We start from the raw sequence: 18,157 nt of genomic DNA, 5'->3' as shown, positions 1-18,157 counted from the left end.
ACAAACAGAAAAAAAAGATAGAAAGGATATTAGTGTCAGCAAGAAGAGACTGGAATGACATCATTTTAACAATAAAATGAATGCAATCTCTTATGTTGCCCCCTGCTTCTAACTCCCCTGCCAATATGAGATGAACCCAGCTAATCTCATTATAATCATGACGTTGTCACATCATGATCCCAACTACTAAGCCCCCACCCTGAATCATGTTGCTTGGCGGTTTAATTTAAGCGCACATTGCCCCCAAAACCAAAAAAAAAACAGAAGCAAAGAGAGGTCGAACAGACAAACACAGTAACAAAAAACAAGGATCTAGTGTTTTAGTGTCTTTCAAGTTGGAGTGCACATTACAAACAGTGTGATTAGTGGTAAGGAGACTTACAATAACTGATGTTATGTGAGGGATAACTGTGACTAGTGTTAAATGTGCAATGAATAGATGAATCGATGTTTTCCGATTCTTTCTCTTTATTTAGCAGTATATTTTTATATAATATAAATATACACAAGAACCATAAATACATTTGATATAAAATGCTCAAATATAAAATGACAGTACCTCATGTACAACTGAAATATTAAAAATGTATTTTAGCTTTATTTCAATATATTTGCAATACACTGGAGAGAATGCAAGCTACCTCAGCTTATGTCTGTGCGTGTCTGTCTTCCATAGAAAAATAAAATCCAAAATAAATTTAAATTTCAAGGTGAAATGATGCCTGGTAGCAGCATGGCTACTTCTCTTCTGCCTACTAGGTCTCTCAGATACAGTATAGAAATGCTTCTCCTTCTTCTTTGCTCCTTATGAGCCGAGGAGATAAATCATGTATGGGAACAAGCCTGCCCCATTTTTGGCTCTAATCTCACATCAGAGGAATGTCATTATACACCTTCAACACTGCCTGCGAAGTACTACCTGTCCTGGCTTCACAGCTGCATAAACCAAAAGCTGTTAAGATCGCTTTTGCCTGAGCTTTGACATATACACCGTCTACACATATTGTATATGTTAAGTACTAAATGTAAACAAAATGTGCATACCACAATCAACCATTTAGCTGGTATGTGGATGTATGGGGTAGGAAAGGTGGTGGGGGGGAAAGGAAAACAAAAAAAAAAATACGATACAGACAATATACAAATTCCCAACTAAGGCATCAAGGCATAAAAGGCATAATAATCATTGAAATGCATCAGTCAATAGCAGAGTGTAGCTAAGAGACTAAACTGACCTCTGTCAGCGGTCACAATCCTTTGGTAAGGATGGACCCGCGTGTCATGCCGTCTCACTTTAGTAGCCATTGCACCTAGATTGTAACAGGTCCACAAGGTTAGAAACCATTCACTTTGAGGAGGGGGAAAAAAAAACAGTCATCTTTTACAGTATTAACATTCACATTTTTAACCATTATCATTATAATGCTTGGATAATACAACAGTACACAGAATAGTAACATAATACAGATTATAGTACATATACACACCACACATATCTTTTTTTTTTTACGTGTAGAAAAATGCAGTATTAAAAAATAATACGCCTTTTTTGGAGATTTTCGTGGTATTTAAAAATGCATAACTTAAGTAATAAAATTCCACAGTGCTCAGAGTTTTATAGAGGACTCTTTGAAAAGGGGGCAGGTAAAGGGTACAGGCTCCTGGGCTGTCTGGAAAAATAATGCGATTCTTCCTGTGGGATCCAGAGGGGGATTGAGAGAAATTTGTCTCTTTATTTTGAAAGGTGGGGAAATCCAATACAGCTCTGATGGTAATTGAATAGTGCCAGACACCACCTGCCTCTCCCTCTCTCTTTCATTTTCTCTTTCCTTCTTTCACCATTTCTCTCCAGGTCAATCTGTTCACGGGCAGCAGAGGCTGTCATTTACCTCCTATATTTGTCACAACTGATTTCTTCCTGCTGCAGTGCCTGACACTGCCTCGCATACATGACACAAACAAACTAACAAATTGCATGTTGTGTGTCACTGAATGTTCAAGTATTACAAAAATGTGACGAGCAGGAATTAAGAAGTGGAAAAAAAACATCAAGGCCTCTCAGAAGAAGAGGGGATATGTGAAATAAGTTATAAAATAAAAACAAGGATTTTGTTCTGGCATTGTCAAGTTAAGAGCAAGTTTTGGCTGATGACTACGCAGCCACCTACACTACTCTGAAGCAGCAGATGGCCTGACATTTCCTTATTCTCAGAGAGGCCAGTGGCGGCTAGATACTGTAGCGCAGGCAGTCGAGCCAAGTGCACGAGCGTGTGTGTGAGTATGAGAGCGAGTGTGTTCCACAGGGCTCTGTGTTGCTGAAGGCACCAATCGATAGTGTGAGTAAATAAAATGCACTAAGCTGGTGTAACACTGCAAGTTAAAGACAGAAAAGCCAGTCGGCTGCCCCTGTCTGTTCTACACATGACTCCCAGAGGCACCTCAAATACGCAGGTCAGCTGAAATCACACTTGTGTCTGCTGCTGCCAGATGATGCCACGGACAACATTAGAGGGGTACTTTATCAAATTAAAGTTGGAAAGCAACTGACAAAGGCTTCTTCATTCTTAACATGGGAAACGGCCTTGCTTTTGTTAACTACAGCCTCAGTGCAACATATGGTGTTCATATCAGACTATTTTATCCATAGATGTTCAGTTGTCTCTTTGGTAGCAGATGTGTTGAGCTTAAAGCACCACTGAGAATGAATATAATATATAGACCCTGATACTGAACTGTACTCCTGACACAGAAACTAAAATGAATGTCAGGTACTAGCACAGAGCTCAAGTTCAAGAGGGGTGAGGCTAAGACAATGGAGAGAGGGGAAGGAGAAGAAAAAAGGGAATACTGGAGGAATTTAATGAACATCCCCAGTGGGAGTGAGAGAGGGACTATCTACAGGCATCAAGGCTAGCCTGCAGAGAACAGCAGAGAGAAATGATTTCAAAAGCTGCAGAAATCCGAGGGGATCTGCCGCCAGACTGAATATGCCTCGAGGCCAGTGCATAAAAGGGTTAGAGAGCAGGCTGCGTGTATATGAGCGTGTTTCTGTCAGCGTGCCTCATTTCACACTGAGCCAAGTCCTCCTATATAAACCTTGCAGAAAAGAGGCAATGTCAACCTGAGAGCACAACTGTTTGGCGAGAGCGTAACTGAAACAGTGAAGTAACCTCAGTCTAAATTATAAAGAGAACTTTCCAAGAGCCTAGCCCTCACAAGGTAAGTTTTGTCCCCCTTTGCCATTTTAATATAGTGTCCATAGGAGCCACATACTGTAGCTGGTCATCCCATTATCAAGAGCTTCACCAGAACATCCACCCTGTGAGTCTGTTTGTTTTGATCCTCAGGTGGATACGACATATTTACCTTTCAACAAGTCCTGACTGTGGCTCATGGAAGCCGCGTCCAGCACCCCAACTCCGGGGTAAAACAAGCTGCCCTCCTGTCCAGGCTGGCTAAAGTTGGCTGCTGTACCTGCTGCACCCATGCTTCCCCAGGCTCTCTTACCTAGAACCCCACTGTGCTCGATGGGGTACTCCAGCAGGGAGGTGGGTGCCAGGGCGTAAGGGTACTCATAAGGGGTGGTGTAGATAAGCCCGCCATCCGGTGTGGGAGGCACCAGGGTGGGGGTGCCATTGGGCAGCATGGCAGCCATCTGAGTGGGCCGGATGAGGTTCATGATGGGGGCCCCAGCTGGTGTTGGGGGCCGGAGTGCCGGGGGAGGCAACACCTGACCCGTGGGGGCCGCTATGAGACGGGGGCCCTGAGCGGCTGCTGCCGCCGCTGCAAGAGAGAACGCAAGGGTGGCTGCCATAAGCAAGAGAGCAAAGGACAGGAATAGAAAGAAAGAAAGAAAGAAGGAAAGAGGACAAGAGATAAAGTGTAGTGTGGTTGATTATAATCACAGATAGTACCAGATAGTAACAGTGGAGGGTGAAAATACAAAGGAGGAAAAGAAGGGGGAACAGGAAGTGGCAGGGAGAGAAGTGGGGGGTGGGGTTGGGGGTGACAAAAGGGAAAATTAGTCCATGCAATGATCATGGTGGTGAACCACAAAAGCCACAATCTTTTGCAAAGAAAAAGTCAACATAGCAAAACAAAATAACCCCTCACCAAAACACAAGAAGCGCAAAAGACGCTGTCATCCCAATGCATTCAAAGCATACTAATCACCATGGCAGCTACACATTCATCTAGTGCAAATGGCATAGGCGAGGTAAACAACACACGCACCAACAGAAATGGAGCAGTTGACTATGTAGAGATGACACAAAAGACTGGTAAGACTTTTGTGCTCAATATGAAGGTTGCTGTGCGAACACATTACACTTAGGTTTGCAGTCATTTAAAGGAATGTTGATCCTCTACAAAGTCAGCAGTCCATTTAGGTTGGATAATGTACAAATGAACACATAAAAATCATTTTTCAAGTGGTTCTGCATTAACATGTGCTACGAGCTGCGCCACACAAGCTTCCCCAAAGGCAGGTCAATTAAATCAAGCGCTATGGTAACTGTGGTTAGGTGGTGGGCTAGTTCATCATGGCTACCATTTGAGAAAATGTTAAATAAGTTAAACAGGGAAATTAATCACTTCGAGCTTCATTTCATAAATTTGATGAGTTTCCGATAAAATTTAAATTGAAATTTGAAATATAATTAACACAGCCATGAGTTCATAGTACTTGCCCAAGATCTTGATTTATTTTGTCTATATACAAAAATGCTGGTGATTCCCTACATCCAAATTCCAGATGTGATTATGCATTCAAAATTACACTTTGTGACTACAGAGCAAACACTACAGATGTGTGAACTTGTGACTAACATGCACTGTTGAGCAGGTGGAATACAGCAATATGCTGAAGGTTTAGAGTTCGCCAAGAGCAAGTGATACAAAGCAGTTGCATCTGGATCGCAGGTGGGGGGAGGGGCTGGATGGAAGGATGGTTGAGGAGGAAAGAAATACGGAGAAGAACGGAATGGAAGTGGCCCTACTCATGGTTGGTAGGTAAACATGAAATATTTGGAGAGCTTGAGAGAGAGAGAGAGAGAGGTCTGCTAGTGGTCACAGATAATATGATGGTATGTAAACAGGAGATCTGACAACATTAATCTGATGAAGGTAAACAGAATTAGTTAATGAGAAATACAGATTTTTTTTTCTCCTAATATAGCTAAGTATGTATGGTCTGTGCAGTTAAAAGATTAGTCGTGTATGGTGCAAAATAAATGGTTAATGTAAGGTGGATATGTGTGTGAGTGTTTGTGGCATCTCACTTACGCGTTTTGACATTGTTGTCTCTGTATGTCCCATTGAGAATCGCTAGCTCCATCAGCTGCATCTTCTTCAAATTGTCTTCTCCCTCCGCCTGCAAAAAAAAACAGAACATTTTAATATGTATCCACAGTAACACACCACACCACTTCCACACAGGCTGAGGCCGCTTTACAGGCCAACTGAACCAGTCCACATGACAACCATTTCACCTAACTACATGACCGCGTTGTTAAAAAGCTACAGTGGAGCAGCTAAATCATTTGGACACGACATGTCATCTGTTCTCCACAAGCACCGGTTGGATTGGGTTTAGAGAAACAGAGATACAGATAAGCTGAAGGGCTGTTGTCATGGCAGAGTGCCTTATTGTTGCTAAAATGCTGACAGAGACATTAAGTGTGGGAATGCATATTCATAATCCATATCAGAATGATAATTACTGTAATTTTCTTTGCTCCCTTGTGCGCAATCAAATGCGCAATAACCGCCCTGGCTAATGTCAGTCCTGTCAATTAATGTTTGGATAAATAAATACAAAAGCAGCAGCCACTGTCATTATCGCCAAATTAGGGGACTGAAATTATTCACGGAAAGCAATTAAGATAGTACCCCTCCTCCCACTCACACCCATCCATCCCCCCCTTCCTTTCTACACCCCTACCAAAACTCCATTTCCCCTGAAGCTACCGAACACTCAATAACCATGACAACACAAAAGCCCCTGTGATTTTCCAGGTTGTACATCATCATTTAAGCAGGGCCTTATGTGAATTACTCTCCAAACTGAAGGGTTCAAAGACGGGCATGTGAAGTCTTGCTGACCTCGGATGACCCTTAAATGCACTACAGAGTTCATGCTTTTTACTACTGAAAAGGTACAGCTGACATGATTGCTCACTCTCTATTTCAGCTCAGAAATACAAAGGCTTATGCACATGCACTCTGCATCTGCATGTAAACGCATCACCTGCACACACAGTAAGGCAAACCAGCCTTTTACTGGTAGCAGTAATAACAACACGAAGGCAGATACTGAACCTCCTCCATTTCTCTATCTCTGCGTAGAGTCTGTTTCCTGGACTAATTCATAGTTCAACAACAGTCTGCTGCTCCATTCAGAGGACGATAAGGAAAGAACGACGTGGAAGGGGAGAGAGACAGAAAGGAAAAAAAGAACGAGGGCTCAGAGTTAAGCCTTCCCCTGAGACTCCTTTTCAACACAGCCACAGAGAGAGGAAGAGAAAGAGCTAGGTTAAGCAAGAGAAAAAGTGACAGAGGCTGGTCTCCCTTGACTTAATATAAGGCAGTGGCCTCAGAGCAGTCACAGTATTCAGCAGTGTGTGTATGTGTGTAACTGTGCAGTGTTTAGTGTACCACAGAGCTGTCAATTAAGAAGCAAGGAAATTCTCTCTCTCCTTCACTACCTCCACAGTGCTCTGTTTCTTTTCTTTTAATGGGGAAGTCTTAAAGCACAAAACTACACCAACATTTTTCCAAGCTACATTTTTTCCCTGCAACGACAGAGCAGAGACTAGATACTAGTGATGTAACATACATGATTCACATTTTTCTGCTCATCAAAAGTTGATAATGTGCATCACAGAGCAGAAGAAATTTTAATGTGCCCTATTATCAAAAAGATGATCGTGAACAAATGGCTTTCCATTACAAACAATAACAAAGTATTAATGCATTATTCATTCTGTTGCTCAAAATAACAGTAATGTACAACTAAAACCAAACCCCTAGGACACAATTATCCTAATTAACACATTAAGTAGTTTAAAAAAGTGCATTCCTCAATAATTTAAACGCATTTTTTTTCTAAAGCCTACACACAACCACACGCGCTCACACACACGCTCTCACACACACCGGATCCGCCTAAATAGTTGCTAAGCCCCATTTTGTTCCCTTAATATCAGCCTTGGAGGTAAGAGAGGACCACTTGACACACAGCGTCAACAACAATAACCATACTAGGCTAATTTAACATGGCCTAGGTCAATGGCTAACATGGGCCAAGTAAATCCTCATCAATAGAGAGCCAAAATCACTACTAATTAGACGCTGCAAGCTCTATGTAAACACTTGTACACATGAATGAACAAGCCCTGAAATAGCTGCCTATCACACCTAAAAGAGTGCAAAGTAAACAGAACTGGATCCAATTTCTCATTGTTATCTTCACTTCTTCCTTTTCCGTATTCTTCTTTGGTTACTTACATCACAAATTAAACCAGACCATGACCTCTGCAACCTTGTACAATTTAAAAACAAAACACAACATACAAAACTACAAACCCACAAGCCTGCTAAAATGTACTAATGACTCCCACAAATCAAAACAGCAGCTTTTTCTTCCTTCTTTGTGTGTCTCCCTAAAAACTGTGTCAGAGGTTTTCTGGAAGTGGGCCAAGCTGACTCGCTAGACAAAATTGAGAAATGAGGAAAAGAAAAGAGAAAAAGACCAGACAAAAAGAGAATATAACATCACCAGATGCAAATCAAGAGGGGTGAATGCGTTATGCTTTCAAAAATTAACATGTCGTTTATCGTTTATTGTGACAATAAATCAAACATTTGTTTTTGTCTTTTATTTTTTCCGTAAGGAGATACATATAAACACCTTTCTGTAGAAACCTTAGTTGCCTTTCTGTCACACACAGGCCCAGTGTCTCCCAACAATCATTTACATGACTTCTTACTCTTTCCTCTCAAGAACAGGTAGCACTCATGAGCAATGTGCAAACTGGATAAGCACAGATCCTTGGTGTCTTTCTAGTTAAATAGTCTGTGACAAGAGTAACCTTTTAAAATTCAGGAAAACAAACACATATTAGGGATGTTTCACAACATAAGACTGTATGTATGAGGGGGAGACTACAAAGGAGTTGGAAACACCTCAGGACAAATACATACTGGTATATGAATGCTGAGGCTGAATGTGTATGTGTTTGTGTGTATTATATGATGATGGATCTGCAGGGTTGTGGGGGTTAAATGGGCATGGGGGAGGAGGGTGCCACCATCCATCCAACTCTGCATAGGTGGCACACTGCCTGTTGAGAGGAGAGAGACACAAAATAGAGGGCAGTGAGAGGGGAACAGCACAGATGCTGCTGCTAGGATGAGGTGTGCGCTGCTGTGTGTGAAATGTGTGTATCCCCAGTGGAGTGCCACTGATATAGCTCCATCTTCTCACTAACACAGTTTGTTAGCTAAAGCCCCCAAACCCCGACAGATCATTTCTGATTTACATCTGAAACAAGCTCATTTTTCCCCATCAAAATTCCCTACTGCAACATTTCCCGACTTTTCTCTGTTTCTGTTCTCTGTAGTACTCTGTGGATGTTTTGGAAGTGCTGGCAGTGTCAGCACCCTGGTTTGAGCTACACAACAAATAAAACGGCAAATCCAAAATGGCTGCAGACAGAAGCTGAGAGATTAGGATAAAGCAAAATATGAGAAGAGGAGGAGAAGAAGCTAGCTCGGTATTCTCAGTATGGATGTCATGGCAGAGGTGAAGAGACTAACTCTGAGCATCCACTTTTTAGCAGACAACTCCAATGGTTTGAGATGTTCTCGGCCAATCAGATTAGCCGAACGCTGACACAAATAGACGCCGTTATTGCGGTTTTGTACCGAAATGACGATTTTGTGTTGGTTGCTTGAGCAACTGATATGCTTTGCTTTCTGTACATAAGCTAGTTCCTAGGGGTACACTTGTTTCAGTACCCTTAACCGCTCGGACTTGGAGCCCAAAATAATTAAATATGCCCGTATCCTGTAGTTACCTATTGTGGCTGCAGAGGCCGCTGTTGCCACTACTCAGCAAAAGTTGCATAGTTTTGCTTTAAATTGTGTAGCCCTGGGTGTACTGGGCCAGCTTCCTACTGCAGAAGCGCAGCTTAGGTGAATGTTTGATGAACAGCACCAGAGAGAGCCGTTAACACTTTAATGTTGCCTTGCTCAAGGTGTCGCCACAATTAACAGACTCCTCAGTCAGCATGCATTGCCCATAATAAAAGATTCGCTCAGATGCAGCCATTACTATGACCATATGTGTGTGTGAGCATGCTGGATGTGAGTATGTGTGTGTGTCTGTAATGATCTGGCTGCTGGAATTCCCGGGAGAGGAATAGCTGCTGGATTACAGAGTGAGTGAGGGATGAGGAGAGGAAGTTTTTCTTTATCTTCCCTAACACGCACACAAGCATGCAAGAAACAAACGCATGCACCCACACACTCCTGTCCATCAGCGAAAAAGCCACTCAATAAAGCTGCTCTATCCACAAGAATCAGATTCAATCAATGAGGCCTATTTGTGAAATCAGCAGAGCGGTAAAAGCTATCAGGGAGGAGCAAGACAGAGGGATGAGGGAAGGAGGAGGAGGAGGGAGACGGGAGTGCGATGAGCTAAAGTAGGTGAGCCGTGTCCCACTGCCTACCTGACAACCCTGCGATGAGGTCACTAGATGCATGCTAAATCACTGTCATGCTTCACTCTTCTGGGCCTCTTGCCTGATCAAAGCTTGCGTCCATATGTTGATGAATACAAACTGTAGCTAATGTCAATTGTTACACACAATGGGGCTTATGTTCAATTCTAAAATATACTGTGCATGTGTGTGTGTGTGGATGACAATAAGCAACAGAAGAATGGCTGTCTGAGGGTGTTTATAGAGCTGCACCCTCATTCTCCCCCTGACACCCCAAACCTGGGCCTTTTCCTGTCCATCTCACCCACAGATAAACACAACAGGCGCCTGGATTCATTCGTATGAATTTGCTCATGTCTATGGCTGTAACTGTGGGGGCGTTTTGGCTCATATCTGGCAAGAGTCACCGTCTATGCAGCTCAGCTTGGAGAGATGAAATGATGAGCAGTGAGAGATAGAAGGAGAGGTGAAACAAAAGAGTTCCAGGAGGAGAAAAGGCGCTGCAGAGCAAGAACAAGAGAAAGCGTGAATGATTGAGTTGGTGGAGATATTCAGGAAGAAGAAAGGGATAGCTGGAGAATATGAGACAAGAAAAGACAGACAGTGTAGTGAAAACCAATTTGTCTGTTCCCTAGTGGGCTGACACTGGCTAAGGCCTGCTTTCCTTTCCTGGCCTCACTGCCAGTCATCACAAACTGGTGATGCACACAAGCGTGTACACACACAAGCGTGTACACACACAAGCGTGTACACACACACACACACACACACACACACACACACACACACACACACACACACACACACACACACACACACACACACACACACACACACACACACACACATATCTTAGGCCTTAGCAGGGCCAGGGTCAGGCTCTCTCCAAACTACTCCAATTACCTCAGCAGTAAACACAGCCTGCCCTGGCGGCCTCCTGGGATACAGGGAGAGGCAGAATGTGTGGAACTGAGAATGAGAGAGGAGGGGGGAAAAAAATCAGCAGAGTGGAGTGGAGGAGGTGGTATTGGGAGCCTCGAGGAGGGAGGAGTTGATAACTTGATGTAGAGGGGTGGAACTGGTAGTGGTGGCAGCTGGTTTTTCTCCCGTTCCCCTCCCTCTCTCCACTCCCTTTTGGTTCCTTCCCAAACTCTAACATCTGGAGGAAAATGATTACTCTCACCACGCTGCCAAGACGACTTATCAACAATTCCACACTCTCCAGAAGCGGAGAGTTAGAGAAGAGGAAGGAATGAGTACTTGTAGAAAGCTTCAAAACATCTCCGCACCAAATAAATAAATGACAAGAAAGTTTAATCAGTTCAAGTCAACTAAAGCAAACTTGGAAGTTGGATTGGGGTAAGAAATGAAAACACATACGCAAGCAAACACGATTCCCATGTTTTCATAGACACAACCATAAATCAAATAACTACTTTAGCAAAATAAAAAATAAAAACATATATGCCACACACACACACACACACACACCAACCTTTTTCTTTTTTATGGAAAACTATACATCAGTGAAGTACTACAAGGAAAGTAAAAAATACATACATACAACAACAACACATTAAACCCTTTCCACTTTTCAATAACAAGACCACGAATCATTCAACTATATGGAAAAAAGAATATAAAACACTGCACAAACAACTATAACCTTTTCTCTTTCATAAAAATCACCTTTAAAGAGTGTGCTGGAAATAAGTGCTGCATGTCCTTTCTCAAATTCACTGCTGTACTTTCAAAGGCAATTTTCTTTCCTCCGCCTTGCTCCTCAGCTTTTGTGAACGTATCTGCCAGGGGAATCAGGCCTCAACTGTATTTTCCTTTTCCCCAAAGACTAGCAATGCAATCTCCTGCAACTCTCCTCTCTGACTGTCTTCTACCTTCACAACACTCCCGTAAAGCCTCTTTATTTCTCCTTTACTCCTTTGCTCTCTTCCTCATTCCCAGACAGCTCTGTTGGCGATGTGCGCCATTAGTCATGCTAAACCACCAACACACTAACTCATTAGCATAGAAGTGAACCTGACTCCAGTCAGATTATTACAAAAACATCACAGCTGCTCCGCCCCATTACTGTCAATCACACAGCTTACTGAGGTACAGTTTAAAGTGGCACATTACAAAGTCAGGAACTAACTCTTCTGTTAATACTCCACTGTCTGAATCATAACAAAGCTCATAAGTGCCAAGGTCTCAGAGTGAGAGAGCTGCCTCTGTTCTGTCTGATGTAGTGCTGGTGGGTGCTCAGAATATTACAATATATTGCAGAGAGGTATTAATTTAACTGGTAGAGCCTAGTTTACTCTTGCAGCTTATCTGGGTTTATCCATAACATTCAATGTATGTATGGGTGGTGGACCCAGTCTGGGCCTAGGCACTGGCACTGGCTTCTACATCTATGGCACTCCATGCTAGCTCCATCAATATCCACTGACACACACACAGACTCCGTCACTGACGGGAGAAAGGAGAGGAAAAAGGGAGAAGGAAAGAAAATATGTTTTTCTACCAGCTCACTGTACTCTCTAGAACAGAAAGAAAAATAAAATCAGTTTTTCTCTCCCATCAAAAGCATTTCCAGTTGTACAGGGGAAAAGCTGTGCGGAAATTCTGAGTGATCTTGTTTATCCTCAGAAACTGGGCTGGTATTCCATGTAACATAACAGCATTAAGAGAGGATTAAACTTCATATAAATAACCTAGAAAAATATATACAGATTTAACAACACGATTTAGATATATTATTAAAACCTGCTGGCCTGCACTGGCTTTGACAAACAGATGATGTTGTAAGAGCAGAAGGGATCATGTTGTACAGCCCAACTAACAGCTGTCTATTTTTCTTGTCCCCTTTGCCTCATCATCATCCCCATCATAAATTCCCTCCCTACCAATAAAATTCCCTCTGTTTTTTATGTCATCCAAGTCCATATTCCCAATTTGCACCCTCGATATCTACCTTATTCCCCCACTGCTATTACATTTCTCCTTCCACTTTCCTTCTCCTCCCCTCTCTTTATCCCTCATTCCACCATGCTGCCAGGCGGTGTATTGTTCTGTCGCTGCGATCCTTTAATGCCATCCAATCGAGCAGGGAATATCTTGAAGGGATTTGGCCAGGGATGATTTGGGAGCTTTAAATACTGCTGGGGGATTTGCATCAGATTCAGAGATCCTGACTCAGAGCTGATCACTGGAGTTTTTCTCCTAAAACAGGGGTCTAGGTGTCTCCTGCAAGAGATGGGATTCAAACCTGGAACCCTTGGGATTGATCTATCTGGATATGTGCAGTCAGCCCAAGATCACAATTGACTGAACTGAGGTGTGAGCCTCAGGCCTCAATGTCAACATGCAAGGAGGATTATGGGACAGATCTGGGAGTCCAGTTCATTCACATGAAACTGAATCTTCTCTACACTGCAAAAATATGTCACCATGTTACCAAAGAGAGAACTTTCACTATGAATAGTTTTGACACTAGCTTATAGAGCTCTGGCATGAGGCATGTAAAGCTCCTATTAGTGTTACAGATGTTGTGTGACTTCTCTGGCAAGACAAAAACATTGGCATTTCAACAGAGCTTAGTAACAGAAAATAGAAATGTTTTGGTTTTAGTTTTGTTGTACCCCACTGAACACAACCCAAGTTCCACCATGGGAAAACCAGTCAGTGCAATAGACAGCAAGTGGAGTATTTGCAAACATCGCCACTAACAAACAAAAAGTGTGAGAGAGAAAGAGAAACGAAGGGGACTGTGATAAAGCACATGAACCCAAGTGAGATGAAAAAAAAAAAAAAATACAGAAGCAGAGCTTCTACATTTGAGACATCACTGAGGAGACAAAGAAAGCCATCAGTTCAGTGTTGGCTAGTGGGATTGAGAGAATGGAGTTTGAAATGACTTGAGCGATGCCTGGCAAAGCGAGGCATCACAGGCTGTAGGAGCTGAATTCGACGAGCGGCCTTTGGGCTCTCTAAACGCTGAGCTCTACACAATCCTATTTTCCTGCCTAAACACTGGGACACACAGTCACTGGAGAGGCAGAGATGAAAGCATTGTGTGTGTGTGTGTGTGTCTGTGTGTATGTTCCGACTTTGCAGATGTTGATGCTTGGCCCTGGTAAGGCCCCGGGGGAAGTTCAGAAACTACTGCGGGTGGACAATGTATAAGTGGTGTGTGTGTGAGAGAGACAAAGAGTCAGAGTGGCACAGAGACAATAAACATAAGTCTCGATCAGCCCTGAGCCTTTGGAGTTGCAGGGTCCTGACCACAGCTTCTCTACAATCAACCTACAGGCATATGCACACATGAAAACATCCACACACACATATACACACTTCTGCATTTCCTTGCTTCTCTGTAAGGGGATTAAGTGGACCTTCAAAGAGAGGCAGAGAGATTGGCCAGGGGCCTGCAGGGTCCCTCTCCTCGCCACTGGAGGACCAGGGCAGATTAAAACTGCCCGGGCCTCTCAGCCTGCCTTGTTACCCTCCTCCCCTTCCTGCGTACTGTATTAGGACACTTGAAAAAAAAAAACCCTGGAGGAAGCCAAGCACAACCAGGTGGATTAGGAAGGAGGTTATTTTACAATGATGTGAGGGACCTGGGTGGTTAGGGACTGAAGTGCATGTGTATGTGTGTGAACTGAAATTAAAAGGACAGTACAAGCGGGCAAGGCAATTTTGTAAGTGGTGCAGAGGGCCTGTGTACATAGAATGCACCTTCACTGGGGATCTTGGCTGACTTTAATATCTAATGAATGAGACGGGAGAAGAAACAGGATTAAATCCCCTTAGAGGCAAGATATGAAAGAGATGGATTAGCAACAGGATGATGTTTCAAGGAGAAATAAAAGGAATGAAGAACTCAAGAGAACGTAAGAGAGAAAGTGCTAATTGTGGTGTGATGAGGCTAAGGTTGGGCTCAGGACCATGGATGAGAAGTTTCCAAATCTTAAGACACCGAGTCATCAGACAATAAGTGAGTTGGCACCAGTATTCGTCACTCTAGCATCATGACATTTAGTCTTGTTCAACTAGTCTGTATTAGTGATTAATTGCTGATTAATCACTGTTAAGAATTTGATGGATTAAGAATAGATTTGTCTCTGAATTACACATAATTCATTCCACTCATAGCATCTGGAGAATGTACATAACAATGCATATGCCTGTTATGGCGCTTCTCTCTTTCTACCCCAATTGTCAACACCAGTGAGTTGATGAATAACAGAGGGATAAAACAAGTGAGGGAAGGTGGGGAAGGAGATGAAACATGCCATTCAGTACAAATGTTATTGCAATCTGAATCTTTTCCCCGCCTTGGAGTTTTCACCATTTCCTGTGGCTGGCTGCGTGAGCAGACTCCTGATGATGAGGGGAACAGAAGGGAGCGAGAGATTCAAAGTCACACTGCCTCTCTCTTTGCTCCTTTGGCATTTCTGAAACACCAACCCCCACAACAACTAATGAACTTACTACGGGTATACCCCTGGGTAGATGCACATACACAAGAAATTCGATCTAAATTAAACACAATTACTTTCATGATTGTGAGGCCGTGGCATTAAACTGTTCCTTTGTTGGGATGCCTTTAATTGTTGGACATTATCTGATGATAATTAGCTTTCCTTTAAATGAATGCAGCTTTTATCTGATCACACCTGCTTTAGATTGTTTTTCTATACATGGTTTTCAACTACATATAGGAGGCAGAGCGGCCAAGTCTTTCCAGACTGAGACTGGCTGAGAAAGTCAGCCTGCTTTTCAGTACTGAGGCCAGGAAATTAGAGAGGAGGAGGACAAGACTAGTTGCCAGATTTAGGCAGGTTGTTCCCTACAGGGGTGCTGTGTCTTTAGGGTCAGAACCACCTGTCTTCCCGCCAGGAGAGCCATGGAACTGGAGATGAGGAGGGATGGGCAGATGGAGATGTGGAGGGGAGGAACCCTCAGGCCAAGACCAGACCAAGTGCCCCCAGCCGGGTTTGGGCTGACAAGAGGGACTTGGAACACATGGACAGAAGCTCAATAGTTACCGTATGTTGTACAGCAAAAACTAGAGTTATTGCCTTGCAGTTGTATGCCTTCGCAAGCCAGCAAAGTCGCTGTTTAAATCCCTGTCTGTCCAAACTCATATGTAGTGAAGACTCTGAAGGAATTTGATAAAAGGTAGTATTTTTTGATTTTTATTTTGTGATATAGGGATCTATAAGTAACATTGATTTGACTTGACTTTGTTAAGCTTTGTTATTGTTCTGCTGTATGTCTGCTGCATTAGTGTGTGAGTTTGAGAGAAACAAAAAGTGAAACTCCTTTTATGTCTTTCACATGCTTTGCCAATAAAGCTGATTCTGACAGAACACAGTGTTAGACATGAAAGTAGACAATGCTTCAAATATGGATGTTGCTGCAAAGAAGTTACAAATTGTAAAATGCGGACGCTTCACACACTTTCAACCCAGCAGTAGAGAAGATCTACCACAGTTTCAAGGTGGGAACCCAAGATTTGTGTGACTAATTCAGTATCAAACCAAATATTTAACATGGTTACAGTCTCCTCTTCTTCTCCAGAACTACGGGGCTGAATAATGGCCAAAAATAATGCAGAACATTATGATGTCACTGTGGACTTGATCTTTGACCTTTTGCGTATAAAATGTCATCATTTTATCCTGTTAGACATTTGCCTCTGGCCACAGCAGTCGCCTGTGCATAGGCATAAAAATATTACACTAGAGGATTGTGTGTGAGTTCAGAATCATTCAAATTAGGTCCAAACACTATAGAATGGCAATAGAAGCTTTTTGTGGAGCATCCTCTCCACACAATCGGACGAAAACATCTTTACATACTTTTATAATGTTTCAGTGACACTCTGTCATGTTTTTTTGTGACTTGAATAGTAGAGACAGACATCTCCAGCCTGTTCTGTGGTTTGTAACCTTTGTGTTGTTAACAGGATGTGGTGGCCTTCAGGCCACTGCAGACACAGTAATAGAAGAGAGTGCTGAATGGCTTGTCCCTTCAATCACCCAGAGAGAGAAAGAGAGTGGCAGACAGCAAGAGACAGGGCAAATACACAACAAAAAAGAAAAGATAAAGGACACTGAGGGGAAACAGGTTAGAAAGAAAACAAAGGAAAAGGAGAGATGAAAGAGAGCAGTACAAGAGAATAAATGCACACCTTTACTTGGCTAGATACTGTACGTAGCATTAGAGACATTAGAGACAAAGCAAACAAAAATTAAAGAGAGATATCGTTCACTACAAATTATGCACTGATGTTTTGTAACTATGAAAAACACAAGCTACAGCGTTGCAAAAATATTTTGTTTTCTTCTGAGTTATGATGAACAGTCATTTCTGGTGGTAGAAAAAGAAGGAATAAAAAGTATGCAAACAGCGAAATATATATGCCAGCAACCCTGGTCTTCTACATGATTTACAGGAGAGAGCAGGATTGATGTTTCCCTTCCTGCACATTTCTGAGTTGATAAATTCAAATATATTTTCTTTCGTCCTCGCTTCCTCTTGGAAAGGCACAGAGATAAGGGCCAGGTAAAAATAGCTCCTAGATTCTCTGCCAATAATTGTGGGTTTTCACGTGTGGTTCTTCTGTGTAATGTAACTGGTTGTGTGTGTCTGTGGCCATTCATTTCCAGCCCATTCTGTACTGGTGAACTGGGATGCAAGACAGGGTCTTGCATGAGCCTGCTTTCAGGTGTTTGAAGTTAATGCCAACATTAAACCCAAAGGAGTTAAGCCTTTTATTGTTGTTTTCATGTCTGGAGTGTTGTTGAAGAGGGGCTGCTGGACCTCAGCTAGCCAGTTATTTATGTAACCACAAACTTCATGAAAAAAAAGCTGTTAGCAGGGGATGTATAAATGTCGGGGGTTAATGCTTGAGCAAATACTGTTTTGGCTGACATGGCCAAGCATGGTCACTTCTCGCACACTAACCAATCAAATAACATGAAGCAGTGATCATTATTGGCATAAGTGTCGGAAAAGCCACACCTGGTTCCTGTGGTAAAGTGGTTTGAGTGGTCAATTCCAATTACCTCCTTATCACATCTAGATCATTAATCAGAGGTGACTTATACATCACACAGTTTTAGTGTTTGCTCTCCTCTGCTCTTATTGTTACAGGGTTTCAATAGGTGTCTGTGAAGTACCTGTCTCAAATGTATTAGCAGGGTATATAAGGACCAAAAGGCTGGATAAATGAGTGCAAAGAGTGCGAGGATGTCAAGATGGATAATGATGAAAGTGGAGGACGAGAGGATGGCTGGGAGTCTAAGGTCACACTGCCTCCAGGCCAGCTCTAAGAGCTGGACACACACACACAAACACACACACCATACACACATACACTCTTTCTAACACTCTATAGGCAAAGTAAGAAAACAGCATAACAGAAC

General features: G+C 42.7%; 1 protein-coding gene across 6 annotated transcripts in view; it reads right to left on the bottom strand.

Annotated features, from left to right (window-relative positions):
* The window catches only part of qkia (QKI, KH domain containing, RNA binding a), a 78,146-nt gene that overhangs the window by 6,603 nt on the left and 53,386 nt on the right, over positions 1 to 18,157 (bottom strand). Inside the window, exons 5-7 of one of the 6 annotated variants that reach the window (XM_041059902.1) lie at positions 5,284 to 5,371; positions 3,367 to 3,807; positions 1,236 to 1,310 (exon numbers count right to left, since the gene is read on the bottom strand). In XM_041059902.1, coding sequence (XP_040915836.1) covers positions 1,236 to 1,310; positions 3,367 to 3,807; positions 5,284 to 5,371 — 604 coding nt within the window. Of the gene's footprint in view, positions 1 to 222; positions 1,311 to 3,366; positions 3,808 to 5,283; positions 5,372 to 18,157 lie in introns of those variants that run through there. The other 5 variants (XM_041059905.1, XM_041059901.1, XM_041059904.1 and 2 more) reach the window with 5 other exon arrangements.

This window comes from Toxotes jaculatrix, chromosome 17 (assembly GCF_017976425.1).
Source record: "Toxotes jaculatrix isolate fToxJac2 chromosome 17, fToxJac2.pri, whole genome shotgun sequence".
NCBI lineage: Eukaryota > Metazoa > Chordata > Actinopteri > Toxotidae > Toxotes > Toxotes jaculatrix.
Note: the sequence above shows the minus strand (reverse complement) of the source record. Positions and strands in the feature narration are given on the sequence as shown.